We start from the raw sequence: 17,417 nt of genomic DNA, 5'->3' as shown, positions 1-17,417 counted from the left end.
GTGAAAATTTATTGGGTTAACATGTTTGCATTCAAGGGCAGCTTGAGCTTTTTCACGAAGGTTAGTTTCAGGAACTTTATTTCACGCTGGAGAAAGCTGATTTCTAATCCCAGAGCTTGATCTTCCCATCCCATGAGGCAGTGACAAGTTTACTCGTTTCGTGATACAGCCATTTGCAGTCGATAACCACCTGATTGTATATTTATTATTGCATTCTTGAAACTTTAAATTCTGACCTGATCGTGAGCTTGAAATTTGGAATAGAGTCTCCCAGTTTTCCAGTCCCAGATGAACATCTTTCCTTCTGCATCCCCAGAGCAAAGGTATGATTGATCGGGCGAAAAGCACGGCCGACAAGCATATCCAGCAACAATATGCCCCTGGAATATATTGAATAAACGGTAGAATTTAAGGCCTTACTCTAAATTCCTTTTTCTTCTTTGGTCGGAACTTTCCATTGGAACAGTCAAATATGCTTATTTTATTGTCTAAGCTCGTGGCGGCGCAAAAATTTTGGTCAGGCGATTTAGTCATTGCAGGCATCGAGTGCATCCCGGGGTCAGCGATGTACTTAAGTTTTGTTCAATCGTCAGTGAATTCACGAATTTTGCTACCTTGAAATCAACAGGGATATTCCATTCCCAGACTCGGATAGACTTGTCATCAGAAGTCGTCACAAATCGTCGGTTGTTGTCAATAAAGGTGATGGTATTCACGGGGTTCAGATGGCGATCATATTGCTGCACAATGTTTCCAGAGCGGCAGTCCCATGCTGATACTTTTTTGTCGTTTGAGCCGACAAGAAACATGTGCTGCCTTTCGGGATTGGGATGAATTCGAATCACATAAGGCATTTTCTTGTTCGAAAATTTTTGTATGCATTGGCCAGTCTCAGTATCCCACAGTTTCATTAGTCGATCATACGCTCCAGACATGAATTTCTTTCCGTCGTAAGTGAAATCAAGACATCTTACTCCCTTGAATAAAGCGTAAGTTTGTTTAAAACACCCTACTGATATGAATTACCTTGTTATGACCGCAGTAGGTCCTCAAAAGACGGCGTTTCCCGTAAGTCTCCCAAATTTTTACTTTACCGTCCATAGATGAGCTTAAAAGTAAATGACCAGTAAGTGGAAACTGTTCCACTGAAGTAACAGCTTTGGTGTGACTTTTGTAGGTATGGATAAGTTTCTTCGGCAAGAAACAACGATCAGGGGCAGATTCTTTCGTCAGTATAACATCAACATCGTGAGGGGGGTTGATGTAGCATCTTCCTTGGTAGTCTTTCCCATCAACATGAAGGGTCGATGTTTCCGTTGTTGTGTCAACTTCTTCGTCAGAGTCGTCGAACATTTGTCGCTTGATGGCTTTCCGTTCTGCCCGCTCCTTCAACATAGCATCCATCTCTTCGCGATCTTCGCCTTTAGCAGCGAGTTCTTCGTTCGTCTTTTCATCCTGGTATTTTGCCCATGGACCTTGCCAGTTGTCGATATCAGCAGTGTCGTCGTTTTTATTTCTTTTTCGTTTCTTTCGTTGGACACCACTTTGCCAGATATTGTTCCCGGATGCCCCTTCATCAATACCTGTCTGTGAAATGACCCTAGTTTCTTCAAGCTCGTCACCATTTTCGTCTAAATTCTGAACGGATAAACATCAATCAATGATGAAGATAATCAACCACTACTTACTCGCGAGGGATCAACTGCGTAACCGTATGAGTGATACGTTTTTCGTTGAGTTTCGAAGGCGAAATCAGAAATGTGTTCCTTCTCCGCATATCCAGCAAGCATGTTTCTTTCAGCCGCAGCTTGCTGAGTTTTACGCTCAGGGTGCTTCGGGCCCTGCTCTGGCATGTAAATTTCCGTCGCTGTCGGATTGAACACAATTTCCCCCTTTGAAATATCAACTGCTCGATCAGTGCTAACATCATAATCGGTAACAATGGTCGGAGCACAGTTAGGCAATTTCGGTAATCTTGGCGCATCATCGTCCGATTCGCTTCCAGAACCGTACGCCGCAAAGGGATTCGACATTCTAAAGTTATGAACTTTCGCTGAGTGGTTTCGGAAGATAGCTTTACTTTCAGATCAAAAAATAAATTAGATAATTGTAGGATTTTTAACGACTTTTGGTCCACTTCCTACTTCTGTGCAATAGAAATCTTTAATAACTTTGTAATTCTTTGATTGATATTGTTTTATCAAATCGGCGTATAAATTTTCATCATTATCAAACTTGGGCTTATCAGTATTAAGCAGGCCATTACTGTCAAGAAACGTTTGAGATAGAATCCACTTCAGCAAGTGTTCGTGTTTCTCTTGAAAAACTAAGAAGCAGTTCGGGCCAGCGTCGAAAGTGTACGCTACAGAAACTTCTCCAATAATGCTATTCAAATCGTGGACGAATTCGATGAGCACTTCTGAGGTCTCATTTAAATAGTTGACTGGTGGTAGGGTATCACGGCAAATTGCATGGAGAGTGTTTGAGTCCTTCATGATCACTTCGCCGAGAGCAGGGAAGTGCTTTGCCTATACATAGACAGTTATGCAATAACAGTACTCAAAAACGTTACAAACCTGAAATGCCCAACAAACTTCTTGTATTCTGTCTTTGCATTGCTTAGGCCTTGAAATCATAAAATCAGATGTTTCTATCGACATCTGCATTCCTTTAGTGCTGCCAATTTTTTTCTTCTCGCCGTTTACGACCAAAACGAGCACTCTGAGTTCTGGCCAGGCATGCGCAGGGTAAATCTGTTTCGCGACAGAATCGCTTCCGTCTTCCTCCTTGCCAGCCTCCCACTGTACCAGCCCTCCATAAATCGATCTACAGGCAGAGCCCGATCCTAAACGCGCCAGTCGACTCATGTCGACACTTTCTGCTATTCCAAGAGCGGTGCACAGCGCAAATGTTATACAGGCCATTCCAGAAGCGCTCGATGCAAGGCCTGCTGCTGTGGGCATTTTGTTCTCAGTGACTATTCTAAAATGAAACTTGGTTATCGTTTTCAATAATTCGTTTATACGGTATAAATTATACCTAAAGCGGAATCTGGTCATTATCATAAGATTCTGCGCATTCATTTTGTTTCTCACAGCATGTTTTCGAAAGGCGCGTCGGATCTCTTCTATTACATTTTCAAGTCGGCTCGAGATTTTCTGTTCTTCGCCGTTAAGCACCAAGCAATCCTCTTCGTACGTCGCCGAATAGGAAACTGTGGTTCTAGTGCCAAGCACCGTCTCGTCAAGTGTGAGACTTATCGAGTCATTGTAAGGCAAAATGAGCTTTTCATCCTTCTTCCCCCAGTATTTGACTAGTGCAATATTAACTGGTGCTTCAACAGTGCATTCCCATTCGCTGTCGGGATCTATGACATCCAAGGGTCTTTTGTCGTCCATAGTCTTAGAAAAAGAAAATATTTGAAGTGTTTATAATTTATTAATTTGTATGTTTGTATCACCAGTCATATAATAAATTAAAATATTTGCAGAACAGAGAGGAGAAAAATCAGACATAATCGTATTGGCAAGAGCAATTAATGTAATAAATAGGAAAGCGGTTTTGAGTCGCGTCTGGGGATGAATTTTTCGCCCGTCCAGAGCGCAGCAAAACTCGGTTGTGCTCGTAAGTACGTTTAGCGTGTAATAGCCAATAGTAAATAGACTTATTAAAAAAATTGGTATTTTGTTGTTTTCATTGGGGTAGATAGAACAGTTGAAAGTAAGGGGTATGCTCACATTCTGAACACACCGAAGCGCGTCTTCTCGATGGGCTTGTTGAGCGCGGCCGAAAGTGCTAGACCCATCACATTCCTAGTATCAACAGGGTCAATCACTCCGTCATCCCAGATTCTAGCAGTCGAGTAATAAGGAGACCCTTCTTCTTCAAATCTAAATAAGAGGTAGAGAAAACCTGAGTGATTGGAATCTACCTTTCAATGATCGGTTCTTTGATAGCCTGTTCCATCTCAGGAGTAAATTCCTGACCGGCTCGAGCGAGTTTGTTCTTTGTTACAGTGGAAAGGACAGTCGCAGCCTGTTCACCACCCATGACAGAGATTCTTGAATTCGGCCACATAAAGAGGAATCGTGGAGAATAAGCTCGTCCGCACATACCGTAGTTACCCGCACCATAAGATCCACCGATCAGAACAGTAATTTTAGGAACCTGAAAAATTGCGATCGCGTATGTGACATACGGTATGTCGAAGAAAGCAAACCTTTGCGCACGCTACGGCAGTGACTAATTTTGCTCCATTCTTGGCAATACCGCCAGCTTCAGCCTCTCGACCAACCATGAAGCCAGTAATATTCTGGAGGAAGATAAGCGGAATATTTCGCTGGCAACAAAGCTCAATAAAGTGAGTACCCTTCAATGCAGATTCGGAGAAAAGAACACCATTGTTTCCAATGATACCGACAGGATTGCCAAAAAGCGTAGAAAATCCACAGAAAAGAGTGTCACCAAACTTCGCCTTAAATATAACAGGTAGAGAAGGAATGTGAGTTTATACAGTAAAAACCCAAAAATTGGCCGGTTTTCAGATGTAAATTCCCGAAAAAAGCGGCCAAATTTTGGGTTTTTTGCCGGGTAGCCAAGTTTCCCCTTCAAAAAGCAAAGTTTCGAAATTTTCGAAAATCGGCATGATTTTCACATTTTTGATAAATTTTATTCAAATTTTTGCTTGTTTGAAGACATTCTTATAGAAATTTAGTCATTTTAAGTGATGAAAACACTCTAAAAATGGTAAAAATGATCAGAAAAAGCATCATTTGCGCCCAATTCTGGTGGAAAATTTTTTATTTTTGAAAAAGCGGTAAAATTTTGGGTTGATTTCAGGTTCCAAAAAAGGCGGATTTAGACAAAAAGCGGCCAAATTTTGGGTGGGCAAATTTTGGGTTTTCACTGTAATTTACCTTGAATTCATCGAACTCAGAGTTATCAAACATTCTGGCGACCACTTCGCGAACATCATAGGGACGCATAAGATTAGTACCAACAATACCGTAGAGCTCCTCTGGATTGTAAATTGGCGCTTTATTATCGAGAATACGTCCAGATGTCTCGGTTTTCTTTCTGTTCAAGTTTTTGACAACATTTCGCGCAAGATCAAGAGCATGCTCATCATCGAGAGCGTAATGGTCTGTGACCCCAGACTGAGCGCAATGAAGATCAGCACCTCCTAGTTCCTCAGCAGAAATAACTAGAGAAGGATTATTCCCAACAAAATTATTTTAATATTACCTTCGCCTGTAGCTGCCTGCACCAGTGGAGGTCCACCAAGGAAAATAGTTCCTTGATTCTTGACAATGATAGATTCATCGGCCATAGCAGGTACGTAAGCACCGCCAGCGGTACAAGATCCCATAACGACGGCAATTTGAGGAATGCCCTCCGCGGAGAGATTGGCCTGGTTGAAGAAGATTCGCCCAAAATGTTCCTTTTCTGGGAAGACATCCGCTTGTCGAGGAAGGTTAGCTCCACCAGAATCAACGAGATAGATGCATGGGAGATTGTTCTCTCGAGCGATTTCCTGCGCACGCAAGTGCTTCTTCACAGTCATTGGGTAGTAAGAGCCGCCCTAAATGTTTATTGGCAAGAAGATATTCTTATTTGATTTTTATACCTTAACGGTGGCATCATTAGCGACAATAACACACTCAGTACCGTTCACTCGTCCAATTCCGGTAAGAATACCAGCACATGGAACATTTTCGTCGCCGTACAAATCGTAAGCAGCGAGTTGGGAGAGTTCCAAAAATGGAGATCCTGGATCAATAAGTCGCTGAATGCGGTCGCGAGGCAAAAGTTTGCCTCTGGATTGATGGAGCTTGGCATACTAGATGGTGATCTTGAGAAATAGAGACATTATCATTTTGCTACCTTTTCACCTCCTCCCCTGGACACTTCGGCAACTCTTTCACGTAATTTGGCAACATCAGCTCTCAAGGAAGCATCGTTCTCCTTGAAGACATCTGAATTTTTATCGATTTGCGTTTGCCAGACAGCTGATCTTGTCTGGGCGGCGACTCGCCCGACTCTTCGCAACATAACTCTTGAAATTAGAAACTAACGTTAGCAAGGTAGGATTCCTGCTTCGTAAATATTTCGCTGGGACTCTGTTTGAATAGTGCAAATAAATATTTGTACTTGAGCGTATTTACGGGCGTCCTTTGAAACGAAACATATTTACCGGGCAGTTACGTAAGTGGTAAAGTTCAGATTATTCAAGTTGTCTAAATACCTATTTAAGTACTTCCTATGTATGTTCAATTCGAACAACAGACGCGTTGCTTGAAAGATTAAATTCTCTCAGAGAAAAAACGCAAAGAATTTCGGGGCGTGACACGAGTCCATTTTAGTGCTAATCCATTTTCCACTCTCAGTTGAACGCTCAGAAGAAACAAAGATAGTCGAACTATCTGTTGAAATATTATATTTAGGTCCAGGAATAAAAGATTTTTGCAAGATTGGTTTAGTTTCGAGGTGAAGACAGCAGCGGAATGAAAAGGTGTTGTAAAGAGCGAGAATGATGCAAAGGGTAGGTAGAGAAACGGCATAAATAAACAAATAAATCCAATAAATTAAATGTTACACGGCAAGCATCAGGCAAGGGAGAGGACTTTGATGATGCCTTGAGAGTTTGCGGCGAGTAAAGTGGTAGACCTTGGACGCCAAGCCACGGCGGAGAGGAACTGCGAGTCATCGCGGTTGCTTTGCAAATCGTTCAGAAGGGAGCGCTTCAAGTTAAACTCGTACTTCATCAGCGGACTTTGGAGCCCTGAAACAATTAGTGAAAAACTAGTTATTTCAATTTATGTACAGCGATGCCTCGAACTGGCACCCTCTCTAGAGAAACTCTATATACTCCTCTAAACGCATTCTCGACGCGCGTTCTTTTCTATTAATATTTTCTAGATCGTGAACTCTTCTCGGACGTCCTCCAGACGCAATATACGGTATATTATATACCTTTATAATAGACGTAGAGACTGTTGTCCTCTGATCCGCATGCAATGTAGTCGCCGTCGGTCGCTAAGCCGACAAAATTTCGTTCGTTTTGATGACCAGAAAGGGTGAATTGAGGACTAGTCTCGTCGCACTTCCACAGTTTCAGTTGAGAATCCGTCGAAGCAGAGACGATCGTGTTTTCGTCGCAGAATTTAACGTAAGAAACAGCTTTCTTGTGGCCTTTGTAGATCTTCAAGGGTGTGTCTGATCGACGAATGTCGTAGTAGTGAACGCAGTGATCCGCTGATCCGAAAGCAACGTGCATACTTGTATGGGGGTTAAATTGAACGCAGCAGACATTCGCCTTGAGAAACATGTTAAAACATAACAAGAGTACAAGTGAGTCACCTTTGCTTCAATAGTAGTGATCGCATTGGGCATTCCTAGAGCCCATATCCGAACTTTTGCATCATCTGAGCCAGAAGCAAGAATCTTGGGGTCGACCGTGTTAAAGTCGACGCTCCAACAGCGCTTCTCGTGCTCCTTGAACTTCTCCGTCTGCTTTCCGGACACGGTATCCCAGATCGAAATAAGTCCGTCGTAATCGGAGGAAGCAAGCTTGTTTTTGTGGTATTTGTTCCACACGACGCATGATATCTTATTTTGACAGCTCATCTCGTGAATCGGCAAGTGGAAGGTGCTTACGGAGTTGCTAATCACATTGTGGTAATCATAAATTTTGATTTTCTTCGTCACACCAGCCACGGCAAAGTAGTCAGAATCACAGTCGAAATCAATGCTAGATACGATGGAGCTCTAAAAAATGGGATTTGAAAGATCGAAAAAAAATAATATTTTTCTACCTGTTGGATATTTTCGTTTGAGTATTGCAGCGTTGCCAGAGGTCGCAATCTTTCGTAGGCAGTGAATCTCGACAACTCGTGCGAAAAATCATCTGGAATTCATTTCTTTTATATCAGCAGGTGATTCTTACCTAGGGTAAACTTTTCTGTTATCGCGCAGCGGTTTTCGATGTACGATCTAGTCAGATCAGCGAAGTGGTGATCGAGCCGCCGTCTTCTGCTTGAGCTTGAGTCGACTAAACTCATCACATCCGGTCGATCAGCGTCTGGAACAAGTGCATTCTCACTGTCAGCCGAGTTGCGAACGTTTCTCTCGGCGATTTCGAGGTCTCCTTCAATCGTTTTTATTTCACGACGGAGATTATCCAGTTCCGTTTGCTTCATCATCTTCATTTTGTTTAGAAAATGGTGAAGCATGTGGTTGTGAATTCTTTGCTGGCGGTCTTCAACGACTTCTCGACGCTCTTGGAGGGCGTCGATTATCGAAGTGATCGAATCCAGTGGAATGTTCCCAGGCAAGTTAACGATCTGGTCAATCGTCATGTGCTCTACAATCTTTTCAGTAAAATAGGCAAGGCAGACCGTAATTACCTAGGTGTTTCTTATTTCTGTGTCTAACGCGGATCATGTCGTTTATAGCGTGGTTTGGAAAATGGTCATTTTTGGAAACATGAGTGTCGCATTTTGGGCATTTCGGCGATATAGCCAGTGACCGGGACAAGCATCCTCTAATTTTGGGTAAAATCAGCGTTTCAGAGAAATTGAACTTCTTTACAATTTATTCAGTTAGCCAAAATGTCCACGGTAGAAAAACACTTAACGCTTCGAATACCCTGCCTGCAAAAAGTATGTCCACATCGAGTAACATGGGGCTCTTTGAACATGTTCACACAGATACTACAATGCAAGTCGGGCTCGAACACCGTCGGTCCAGAGGATCCATCGTTTGAATCACTTTCAGGCTCAATCTTTTCTATTCGTTTTCGTTTCAGCGGGGTTCTTCGAGTAGCGGAAGGACTTTTCGTTTTCAAACTGTTCCAAGCTTCTCCGATTTTGAATTCGCTCTTGCTTCCTCCGTTGTCTTGGGAGAGATTGAGAACGCATTCGTTCATATCTGAATCCATTTTCAATTTCGAATCGTCATTTTTTAGAGCGCTAGGGCGGTTTTTACTGTTGACGTACCATCTTGCTGGAACATGGCCGTTTAGGGGATAACGAAAGGTGTCAAGCAGCAGGGCGTCTCTATCTGGGCAGAGTAACACCACTGATGCACCCGTTAGTGCCTTTTGGAACCTGGTTGCTACGATGGCCGAGGTGGCGCGTTTTAGGATAAAGGGGAGGGTGCCTCAGGAAAGGCACATTCCAGCGCGGCTGCGCTGCTGGGCAAATGGCGCCGGAATCCGAAAATGCACAACTCAGTCATGGGATTGGCGCGCATCAGGCGTAGGCGTTTCGCGTTGTAAGCGTCATTGGGCGGCGGCCGCTGACGTCACGGCTGCGAGCTTTTTTGGAGGTGCCGCGCGCCAAGCAACCACCACCAGCAACAACCGACTAGCCCGATACACCCGCTCCTAACAGCACCCTTGCAAGTTACTACCACTCTAGAAAACAATCCGAAAGGCATCATTTTTCTCATCAAAAGAGAACATTCCAAACGCTTTGGAAGAACACTTCCTAGCTCCCTCGGGACGGGGTAGAACTCTCGCATTACGGTCAAAACCTACTCGAGTCCTAGAACTAAATCAGAATATGCATTGATGGAAGAAGCGTAATTATGGACCGGGGCGGACATAGGCAAGCGTTGGCCAGACTGAGCTTGAGTGTAATACTGTATTCAGAAACCACGGCGGATGGAATAGAAACAATCGTGGAAGAGGTGGCGGACCGCCATGGCGCAATGGAAACCCATTCCATCAGTAAGTGTCTTTCTCCGCTCGTCTTCAAGATCTCAAAAATTTTCTGCCGATAACGCTTCAAAATAAAAAGAAACCAATGGAATCTATTGTTTCCCATTGCGCTAGCTTCCACGGTCTGCTGCGCTCTCGTGCTCATGAGAGGCTACTATATAATAAAATTACATGGGCTATGTAACATGGCTCACTTTGTCTTCGCCACGAGTCCTTTAATTCTTACTATTCATTGCCCAACTTAAACTATTATCCTTTAGGAAAAGCCAAAAACTCAAAAAGTCGCATGAAAAAAGGTATCGACTGTCGAATAACTGTTCTGATGTTGTATTTGGCGTTGAGATTCTTTTTTACTTTGAGGCGGAGTTAACATGAAAAGCAACGACTTGTTTAGGGGTTTCAACAAAGGTGGTCCCAATCGAAATCATCGCGGCAACTTTCGAGGAAGCAACCAGAACAGATTCAATAACTCTTTCGACAGGAATCGCGACAGATCACCGGTGAGTCACCTTCTTTCTCGTTATCATTGAATTTATGTGTTTAGTCGAACTCTCGAGCGCAGAACAGTGAGAGTAGGGACAAGGACACTCGTTCGTTGCCCTCCACGCAGACCTTAGAACCAAAGAAGACGTCCCTGCTCGACTCCACGCCGTCGAAAACGATCCCCGCGGAGACGACTAACTCGAATTCCAACTCGAACTTCCTCGGGATTGGCTACGGATCAGATGACGATGATGACGAGCTGGACGATGGTCTGAAGATCGACGAAGGATCAACAGAAGAAGACGCTCACTCCGAAAAGGCGGCTGAAACCGTTCCAGCAAAGGATAAAACAATGGCGAAATCAGATGAAACAAGCAAGAGCAAAAATATCGAAGAAACAACGACCCTAGAAAAAGAAGGCGCAAGCGATAAAGAACCAAAAGCGAAAAACCCATCAAAAAGCGACGAAAAAGAGGTTAAAATTTCGCCGGAGAAATCGAAAACAAGCGAAAAAGAAAAGACGGAAGAAGAACAACAGGTGCGCAAACTCTCTGTTCATCTAATTGATTTCCAAAAGATCGGAAAACCGAGCAGCGAAGCTTCGTCGACAGGAGAGAGTGTAAATAACAGCACCGAGAAAATGGAGAAAGTGCCGCCTCCGCCGCCGTCAAAGCCTGGGAAAAAGCTCGATGAAGCCGATGACGGAAAAAAGAAGAAAGATAGTGCTGCAGTAACTACTGAAACTAAAGAAAAGAAAAGTGAGGAGAAAAAGAAGGCGCAAAATCCTGAAGCTTCTGTCGAAAAGAAAGCGGAGAATGAAAAAAGCTCCGAAGAAGGTGCTATAGAAGAATTGTCAGCAAAAGCTGCTTCATCAGGAGGAAAAGTGCCAGAAAAGAAAAAACAAGACGATAATCAACAAAACAAGACGCAACCGAAGTCTGAGAACAACGGCTCAGGCGCCAAAGCTCTTGAAGAAAAAGAGCCAAAGAAAAGTGCCGAAAACGAGTTGACAAAAAACGATATTCTGAAAACGTCCAAAAGCGAAACCTTGAAAGATTCGAAAGAGCCAACACCAGCTCAAAGCGACAAAGAAGGCGAAAAAAGTACTCCCGAATCCAGCAGCGAACCAAAGAAGAAGAATTTGAAAGAAGCGGCGAAAGATTCCGATAAGAGTACGGCCAAAGCCGATGTAAAATCCTCGCCGAAGAAGGAGAAAACATTAACGGTTATCCAAAAATCACCAGAAAAAATGACGGACAAGAGTGAAAAGACGCCTGAAAAGCCGCAAAAAGAAGCCGCTAAAAAGTCTCAAGAAGTAACAAAGTCCCCAATAGAGAAAAAAGAAACAAGAAGAAGCTCTCAAAGCTCGGAGAAGACGGATAGCGAGAAGAAACCTCCGCCGCCGCCCCCGAAAAAGACCGAGAAGACGCTGCTCAGCGATGAAAAAATCTCATCGAAGAAGTCCATCTCTTTGAATAATCTTCTCAAGGAGAAAGAGAAGGAATTGAGCAACAGCGAGAAATCACCATCTCCTAAAATAACTCCCGAAAAAAGTACGAGAACGCGGCCGGAACGTACCCCACCTGAGTCTAAAAGGAAGTCTTCTGATTTGATCAAAAAGGAACAGACCAAAATTGATCGCTTTATGACTTCCAAGCAGGATCAGGGAACAAAAGTGAATGACATTAGGTAAGTTCTATTTTTGGTTTACTGTATGTGCCTAAGAATGCAGCTTTTAGTGACTTCATTTTCGATTTTAGCATATGAATCATATGATATGATACATCTGTGGCTTTTACTTACAGATATATTGTACATTCTGCATCTGTTGTGATTGTATCTGACGAATATCTTAGTGAGAAGTTGAAAAAGCAAAAAGAAGTGGAAGCAGAAACTGGCAAAAGCTCGAGTGCGGAGGGGAGAAGGAGCGAGAGATCATCGCGCCGGAGCACTGGCAGCAGGAGGGACTCCTCTTCCAGAAGCCCGGAAAGAAAAATCGAAAAAGACAACGAGCGACGCAAGAAAGACGACAAGCCCAAGGTGTGCCACGTAGCTAGAAAAAGTGAATTTACCCTGTTATCGAAATAATCTAATCGAAGTCAGAATTTATCAGCGCTAGGCCGAATCCCTCAGTCGGCTAGACTTCCCCCTCGCCCATGAGAAAGACGGTGCCACTCAATCTTCCCTTGATTATCATTCAGCAAAATCATAGAAACTCGATCTAACCTAACTAACCATTTAAAAAAAGCAGTTTTTATCAATATCATGAAAAAAATGATTATTCAAAGAGTAAGCCTTCTTTGCAAAAAATACTTAATCGCGCAAGAAAGAGCAAATTTTCGATGGCGTTACTCTCTCTTAGGGAGAATATTGTTCTTTCCGATTTTAGCGTGAGACGGTGAATCTATTGACATCAATGCTTATATTCGTAATAATTGTATATTTTTTTTTCGAGTGAAGACGACGTTCTCTAACTTTTCGCGCCTTTGTTTTTCATCAAAATTATACATTTCTTCAGAGACCTACAGTAGCGGCACTTGACGGGAGCTAATTACCGATGATACTAGTAGTAGCGATTTTCACACTTGGCTTGTTGTGCCATTCCATAATTAGCTCCATTATATGTAAAGTCGATATTGAATAGTCTAGTCATAAAAGCGAATCTTGGTTCGTTCTCATCCTACGCCTTTGAGATGATCTCTATGTCTAAGAATCCCGAAAGTTCCCCCTCATTTTGCCCGGGGGTATTTTTGTTAGAACTAATAAATTTGCTCTCTGTTAGTCATTGGCGTTCACCCGCTATTGCTCGCCTTTATCAGCAGTTTTGTAAAACCAATTTGATTAAGGTTTTATCGGAGGACATTTTCGACCGGGAGGTTGAGAAGTCTCTCGGCGAGAAGAAATCGCTGCGGGCGTTCTCCCGGCCAGACCCGCAGAAACGATCCAGCTCTTCAATGGAACCGGACGATGAAAAACAACCAGAAGCGAAGAAGTCACGCACAGAACTCTCACCTTCTCAAGATGGTAATTTAACGTCTCCATACTTTTTTCCAAACATTTGCAAATACTTTCACAATTAAAATAATTCCCCTGTTGAATTTAATCGCCTTTTATTGCGCTCCTCCAATTCAATCGTCCAAATGTGTATTACCCTCAGTACCGCACTTTACCTCGTTTGTTCTCTCGTAGATAAGATCCCAAACAATCTTGCTTCAGCCGTGATCAAATAATTAATCCGTAATGAGCACTCTTAACGTTTGGTTAGGTTTGATGAGTCCGACTCGCACGAAGGTCACATCTTTGCAGGAACGGAGGAGCTCGGTCACAAAGAAAGAGAGCCCTTCCCCAACGGAACTGAACGCCACTGCTCTTGATCTTCATCCAAGTGCGGTATGACTTCGTATTCAACTTTCAATCAAGTAAGATGTTATTTTAGGATGGAAGCAACGATTTTTACTGCTGGTCTTGCCATCTCGAGGGCAAAGTTGTTTGCTGCGACGTTTGTCCTCGTGTATATCACGAAAAATGCCTTCCGAAAGTTCAAAAGAAGATACAAGCTTCAGAGGTATTTTGAATCAGCTCATGGATGCGTTATTATTGTTTTTTCTCAAGCGTTTTTTCTGCCCCGAATGTACCCGAATAGAAGAAGCTGAAAATCTTGAAACTAGGGTCGAGAGCATGAAGAATGTCTCGCTTCATAATTTAAGCATAATGCTTCGAAACTGCCTTAGTAAAATTCGTCCGCCAGGTATTTCCTTTCGAGTGTGACTCTTGAGTTACTTTTTCGTTAGGAATCGAGATCTTCATGCAACCTGTTGACACGCAGGCGAATCCAAACTATCTAGACTACATTTTCCATCCTATGGACATGTCCCAGATAGAAGCGAACATCAAAGAGAAGAAGTACGGATCAACTGACGCGTTTTTGGCCGACTTGAAATGGATCAAACATAATTGCATCATTTTCAACGGAGCGAAGAACGACTTTTCAACAACTGCGAACAAAATCATTCGTATCGCGGAGACAGAGTGCCAAGTATTCTTCCCCAGTTTTTAATAGGAATTATCAATCTGATTCAGGAAATCGAAAACTGCCCATCATGCTATCTTGGGCCTCTGACGAAGCCTGTGGATTGGTTTGTGCAAGTGTGCGACAAGGTTCACCCGATCGTCTGGGGAAAACTCTCTGGCTATCCTGTTTGGCCGGCGAAGGTCATGTGCTGCCAAAGGTTGGGTTCACAGAGGTTAGTTTGCTGTATTCACGTCGACTAACACCGTTTTCAGTAAAGGGAGTGGTGACTCTAAAACCTCTCGGTAAGTACAGTGGACATATTTACAAGTTTTTCTTGTTTCTCGTAAATGCATATTAAATCAACTCAATCAGCTAGCGAGACTAGTACAGTTACAGCTGCTTTTTATCATCAGAAACAAGAAAAATGATTGCATACTTGAAACTTAGCATCTATAAAACGGGAGACTGGTTGATTACATATGTCCATTGCGAAAACTTCCTTTCGAATCTACATTTGTAATCAAATGAGTTAGCTTCGAGCCTATATTCGCATTTTATGAAATCTGCTTAATTGTCGAAATGGTTGCTAGAAAGAGACAGCAAGAATGTTCAAGCTGTCTCTGCTTGGTGAATTACGCTTTTGAATGTTCTGTCCAAAACACAATCTTAAAGAACATTTAGTCATCACGTGGACATCCGCTTTTTCGGTCAACACGACAAGGCTTGGCTCTCGGTGACGCACGTGACGATGCACACTTCCGAAGACCCGTACACTCGCCCTGGTTGTCCCAAGGTACTGTATCATTAGGCCATGTCCCTATTAACAACACACGGGGGACCCTATCTTACCTTTTATGTTAGGCAAACAAACAAAAGAAAGAGTTCGAAGAAGCCATCAGAGAACTAAAACAATACATTGCAAACCTTGAGCGAAAATATGGCAAATTAAAACGATTTCCACCGAAGACCCCTTTCGATCCCGAAAAACATTTCGATGTGAAAAATCTTTTTGAAGCAGTGCCGGGAAATGTGCTTGCCAAAATACCTCCCTTGCGGAAAGAACCACGAGCTAACGATAAGATAAAAACCCTTATCAAGGGTGTCTCGACGATTATCAATCCCAAGGAACGTTTCTAGCAACAATTTGGTTATTTTTTTATTAAGTGAGTAAATGCGAAACCTTAGCAGTCCGACAAGCAAAAGTCAGCTGACTCAGATGACTCGGCGAACGGAGCCTTCGATTTCCCCTCAGATGATGACTCTGATGATGGTAATAAGTTGATTATCTCTGACGAGGCGTCGAAAGAGGACGTGAAGAAACGCAAGCCGAAGAGTGAGCCGGCCCGTGCTCCCAAGCGCCTTCGCTCTGACAGCCCAGCCGAGACGACGGCGCAGCAGCAAAAGTCGAAGCTACGGACAGAGTCTCCAATATCAGAGAAATCGGCGCCGCCTCCTCCTCCACCAGAGGGTAAAAACGCATATCACCGTCAAGAGAAAGAGCGTAAAGAAGCCATCAAGCGAGGTCGGGAAAGGCCACCTCCTCGCTCTACGCCAGAGCCGAAGGTGCTTGAGCCACCCAACAATACCCCTAAAAACGGAAAGGAAAAGTCCAAAGGCGCAGCCAAAGAAAACTCGCGCTTGGGCTCGGCCAGTATTTTATCGGAAATACAGGGACTAAAAGCGCTATCAAGCACGATTCCTCGCGACCTCTCCCCTTCGTTAAATACACTGCCAGTATCTGGTTTACCGCCCAATGTCTCCATGGGTCAATATCAAGATCGTATAATGGGCCACTTTGAGCACATTATCAAACAAATGTACGGTGAAATGCTGTCAAGTTTAGAAGGCGGGGGGCAAGCGGAAGCACTTCGGCTGGAAGTTGACCGCCTGAAATGGCAGCACGAGATGGAGCTGGCAGATATGAGACATAACAATGAACTCACTATAGCCGAAATCCGACAGAGTATGGAAAATGAGAAGAACCTTGAGATAGAACGTCTCGAAGCGAAACTGCGGAAGGAGCAAGAAGAGGCCATTCGTAAGTTCTTGGCAAGCTTTTGAAACTATTATGGGATTGTTTAGTGGCTACGAAATCGAAGCAGTGGTGCGCTCAGTGTGGCAAGGAAGCTGTATTCTACTGCTGCTGGAACACGGCTTACTGCGACTATCCGTGCCAGCAGGGTCATTGGCCTGTCCACATGGAGCACTGTACGCAAAGTCAAGGAGGCCAGCCGCCTAAGTAGGCATCTCCACTTCCTCAGCGACACTCTGTTTCCAATTCTGATGGAGATCACGCCAATAACTCTATGCTATTATATGCTGCTTCTATCTCTTTCCCCATACGAAAAGAACCAAGCTATCGACGCGTTACTCCGTTTTGCGCTTGTTGCCCTGCCCTTTGACACAAACTCGTACAGCATACGACTCTGTACAATCTGATGCGATACCATCTTCACGTTAATAAATATATTTGATATTATGTTAATATTACATGTCTTTATATTCTCAAGTGACGTGTCTTTCCCCCACTTTCACATGGGCGAGGAATATCTTTATTAAAGTGATAAGAATAATGCCGGCATGCCGCGTTTTAGACTATTCCAAAGAGACGAATTCTCTACAAATGTTCACACAGTTTCAACGCTAAAGCAGGGTCTCACTTTTTGCAAAAAAACGGTTGCCTAATTGAAAACCTCCAAAAATCTTCAATTGTATTTTTACGCCTTAAAATGAATGAGCCTAAATTAACGTCAACTCATACCTTTACTCGAATTTCTGAGCCTGCGTTTTTTGGTTAACTTTACCTGACTGTATTTACTTTTAACTCAGAAGCGTTTTGTCTGACAAGAATTACCGAATTATTTCGCTCAATTTAAAATTTTTCTGTTTTTAAGCAGGCCATACTAATGATTTCTATTATCTAGGATTTCTATTTGATCCTAACAATCACCATTTCATACCTGTTGTATGAAAGTCTATTTTTTATTCCCTTCTCGCCATTTTGAATACGTTTTCATCAAATCTGTTTAAATGAGATATGCAAACTGCTTATTTAATTATCTACATTGTTCTAATATTCCAAGAATACAAAGTTCCGATAATGATTATATTTCCAGTACCTAAGATATCTCCATGCTATTTTTCATGAATCCTCCTTACCAAAGGGCCCTATTAACTTTTAAGTAAATTATCTTATTCGAG

General features: G+C 43.0%; 5 protein-coding genes across 5 annotated transcripts; 1 reads left to right on the top strand and 4 right to left on the bottom strand.

Moving 5' to 3' along the window:
* Nucleotide 1: 1 nt before the first annotated feature.
* On the bottom strand, nt 2-2,071 carry LOC145707355 (pre-mRNA-processing factor 17-like). The gene is made up of 6 exons (XM_081784876.1): nt 1,689-2,071; nt 1,027-1,638; nt 615-977; nt 421-570; nt 237-380; nt 2-190 (listed from the first exon to the last, which is right to left on the bottom strand). Exons 1-6 carry the CDS (start codon nt 2,031-2,033, stop codon nt 104-106), a joined length of 1,701 nt encoding a protein of 566 aa, XP_081641002.1. The 5' UTR covers nt 2,034-2,071; the 3' UTR covers nt 2-103.
* LOC145707358 (diphosphomevalonate decarboxylase-like) lies at nt 2,044-3,398 on the bottom strand. The gene is made up of 3 exons (XM_081784880.1): nt 3,040-3,398; nt 2,577-2,982; nt 2,044-2,528 (listed from the first exon to the last, which is right to left on the bottom strand). The coding sequence occupies exons 1-3, from the start codon at nt 3,396-3,398 to the stop codon at nt 2,100-2,102; spliced, it is 1,194 nt and encodes a 397-aa protein (XP_081641006.1). The 3' UTR covers nt 2,044-2,099.
* Nucleotides 3,399-3,442: 44 nt separating this feature from the next.
* Nucleotides 3,443-6,090, bottom strand: LOC145706954 (methylcrotonoyl-CoA carboxylase beta chain, mitochondrial-like). Its single transcript, XM_081784416.1, has 7 exons — nt 5,884-6,090; nt 5,627-5,839; nt 5,245-5,581; nt 4,917-5,203; nt 4,220-4,474; nt 3,932-4,167; nt 3,443-3,890 (listed from the first exon to the last, which is right to left on the bottom strand). The coding sequence occupies exons 1-7, from the start codon at nt 6,049-6,051 to the stop codon at nt 3,734-3,736; spliced, it is 1,653 nt and encodes a 550-aa protein (XP_081640542.1). The 5' UTR covers nt 6,052-6,090; the 3' UTR covers nt 3,443-3,733.
* A 329-nt stretch (nt 6,091-6,419) lies between these two features.
* Nucleotides 6,420-9,230, bottom strand: LOC145706953 (E3 ubiquitin-protein ligase COP1-like). The gene is made up of 8 exons (XM_081784415.1): nt 8,997-9,230; nt 8,652-8,928; nt 8,406-8,542; nt 7,946-8,362; nt 7,815-7,906; nt 7,360-7,767; nt 6,973-7,315; nt 6,420-6,781 (listed from the first exon to the last, which is right to left on the bottom strand). Exons 1-8 carry the CDS (start codon nt 9,010-9,012, stop codon nt 6,606-6,608), a joined length of 1,866 nt encoding a protein of 621 aa, XP_081640541.1. The 5' UTR covers nt 9,013-9,230; the 3' UTR covers nt 6,420-6,605.
* Nucleotides 9,231-9,284: 54 nt separating this feature from the next.
* On the top strand, nt 9,285-17,414 carry LOC145709083 (uncharacterized). The gene is made up of 16 exons (XM_081786766.1): nt 9,285-9,608; nt 9,653-9,730; nt 10,116-10,221; nt 10,266-11,893; nt 12,061-12,244; nt 13,051-13,228; nt 13,470-13,594; nt 13,641-13,769; nt 13,817-13,952; nt 13,996-14,240; nt 14,285-14,448; nt 14,489-14,518; nt 14,898-15,009; nt 15,078-15,347; nt 15,402-16,254; nt 16,299-17,414. Exons 1-16 carry the CDS (start codon nt 9,589-9,591, stop codon nt 16,457-16,459), a joined length of 4,419 nt encoding a protein of 1,472 aa, XP_081642892.1. The 5' UTR covers nt 9,285-9,588; the 3' UTR covers nt 16,460-17,414.
* The last annotated feature ends 3 nt before the right edge of the window (nt 17,415-17,417 follow it).

This window comes from Oikopleura dioica, chromosome XSR (genome assembly GCF_907165135.1).
Source record: "Oikopleura dioica chromosome XSR, OKI2018_I68_1.0, whole genome shotgun sequence".
In the NCBI taxonomy this organism is placed as follows: domain Eukaryota; kingdom Metazoa; phylum Chordata; class Appendicularia; order Copelata; family Oikopleuridae; genus Oikopleura; species Oikopleura dioica.
Note: the sequence above shows the minus strand (reverse complement) of the source record. Positions and strands in the feature narration are given on the sequence as shown.

Excerpts from the sequence above, each read along its gene's own strand:
- LOC145707355 (XM_081784876.1), bottom strand. The coding sequence starts at position 2,033 with ATGTCGAATCCCTTTGCGGCGTACGGTTCTGGAAGCGAATCGGACGAT. Across the intron at positions 1,639-1,688 it reads ACGCAGTTGATCCCTCGCGA|AATTTAGACGAAAATGGTGA; the intron begins GTAAGTAGTGGT and ends TTATCCGTTCAG. Across the intron at positions 381-420 it reads AGAAGAAAAAGGAATTTAGA|GGGCATATTGTTGCTGGATA; the intron begins GTAAGGCCTTAA and ends AATATATTCCAG.
- LOC145707358 (XM_081784880.1), bottom strand. The coding sequence starts at position 3,398 with ATGGACGACAAAAGACCCTTGGATGTCATAGATCCCGACAGCGAATGG. Across the intron at positions 2,983-3,039 it reads ATGACCAGATTCCGCTTTAG|AATAGTCACTGAGAACAAAA; the intron begins GTATAATTTATA and ends GTTTCATTTTAG. Across the intron at positions 2,529-2,576 it reads AAGTTTGTTGGGCATTTCAG|GCAAAGCACTTCCCTGCTCT; the intron begins GTTTGTAACGTT and ends GTCTATGTATAG.
- LOC145706954 (XM_081784416.1), bottom strand. The coding sequence starts at position 6,051 with ATGTTGCGAAGAGTCGGGCGAGTCGCCGCCCAGACAAGATCAGCTGTC. Across the intron at positions 5,582-5,626 it reads CTAATGATGCCACCGTTAAG|GGCGGCTCTTACTACCCAAT; the intron begins GTATAAAAATCA and ends ATAAACATTTAG. Across the intron at positions 5,204-5,244 it reads GCAGGCAGCTACAGGCGAAG|TTATTTCTGCTGAGGAACTA; the intron begins GTAATATTAAAA and ends ATCCTTCTCTAG.
- LOC145706953 (XM_081784415.1), bottom strand. Across the intron at positions 7,907-7,945 it reads AACAGAAAAGTTTACCCTAG|ATGATTTTTCGCACGAGTTG; the intron begins GTAAGAATCACC and ends AATGAATTCCAG. Across the intron at positions 6,782-6,972 it reads TCTCTACGTCTATTATAAAG|GGCTCCAAAGTCCGCTGATG; the intron begins GTATATAATATA and ends TAATTGTTTCAG.
- LOC145709083 (XM_081786766.1), top strand. The coding sequence starts at position 9,589 with ATGGACCGGGGCGGACATAG. Across the intron at positions 9,731-10,115 it reads AATGGAAACCCATTCCATCA|GGGTTTCAACAAAGGTGGTC; the intron begins GTAAGTGTCTTT and ends CGACTTGTTTAG. Across the intron at positions 14,519-14,897 it reads GGTGACTCTAAAACCTCTCG|TCATCACGTGGACATCCGCT; the intron begins GTAAGTACAGTG and ends AAGAACATTTAG.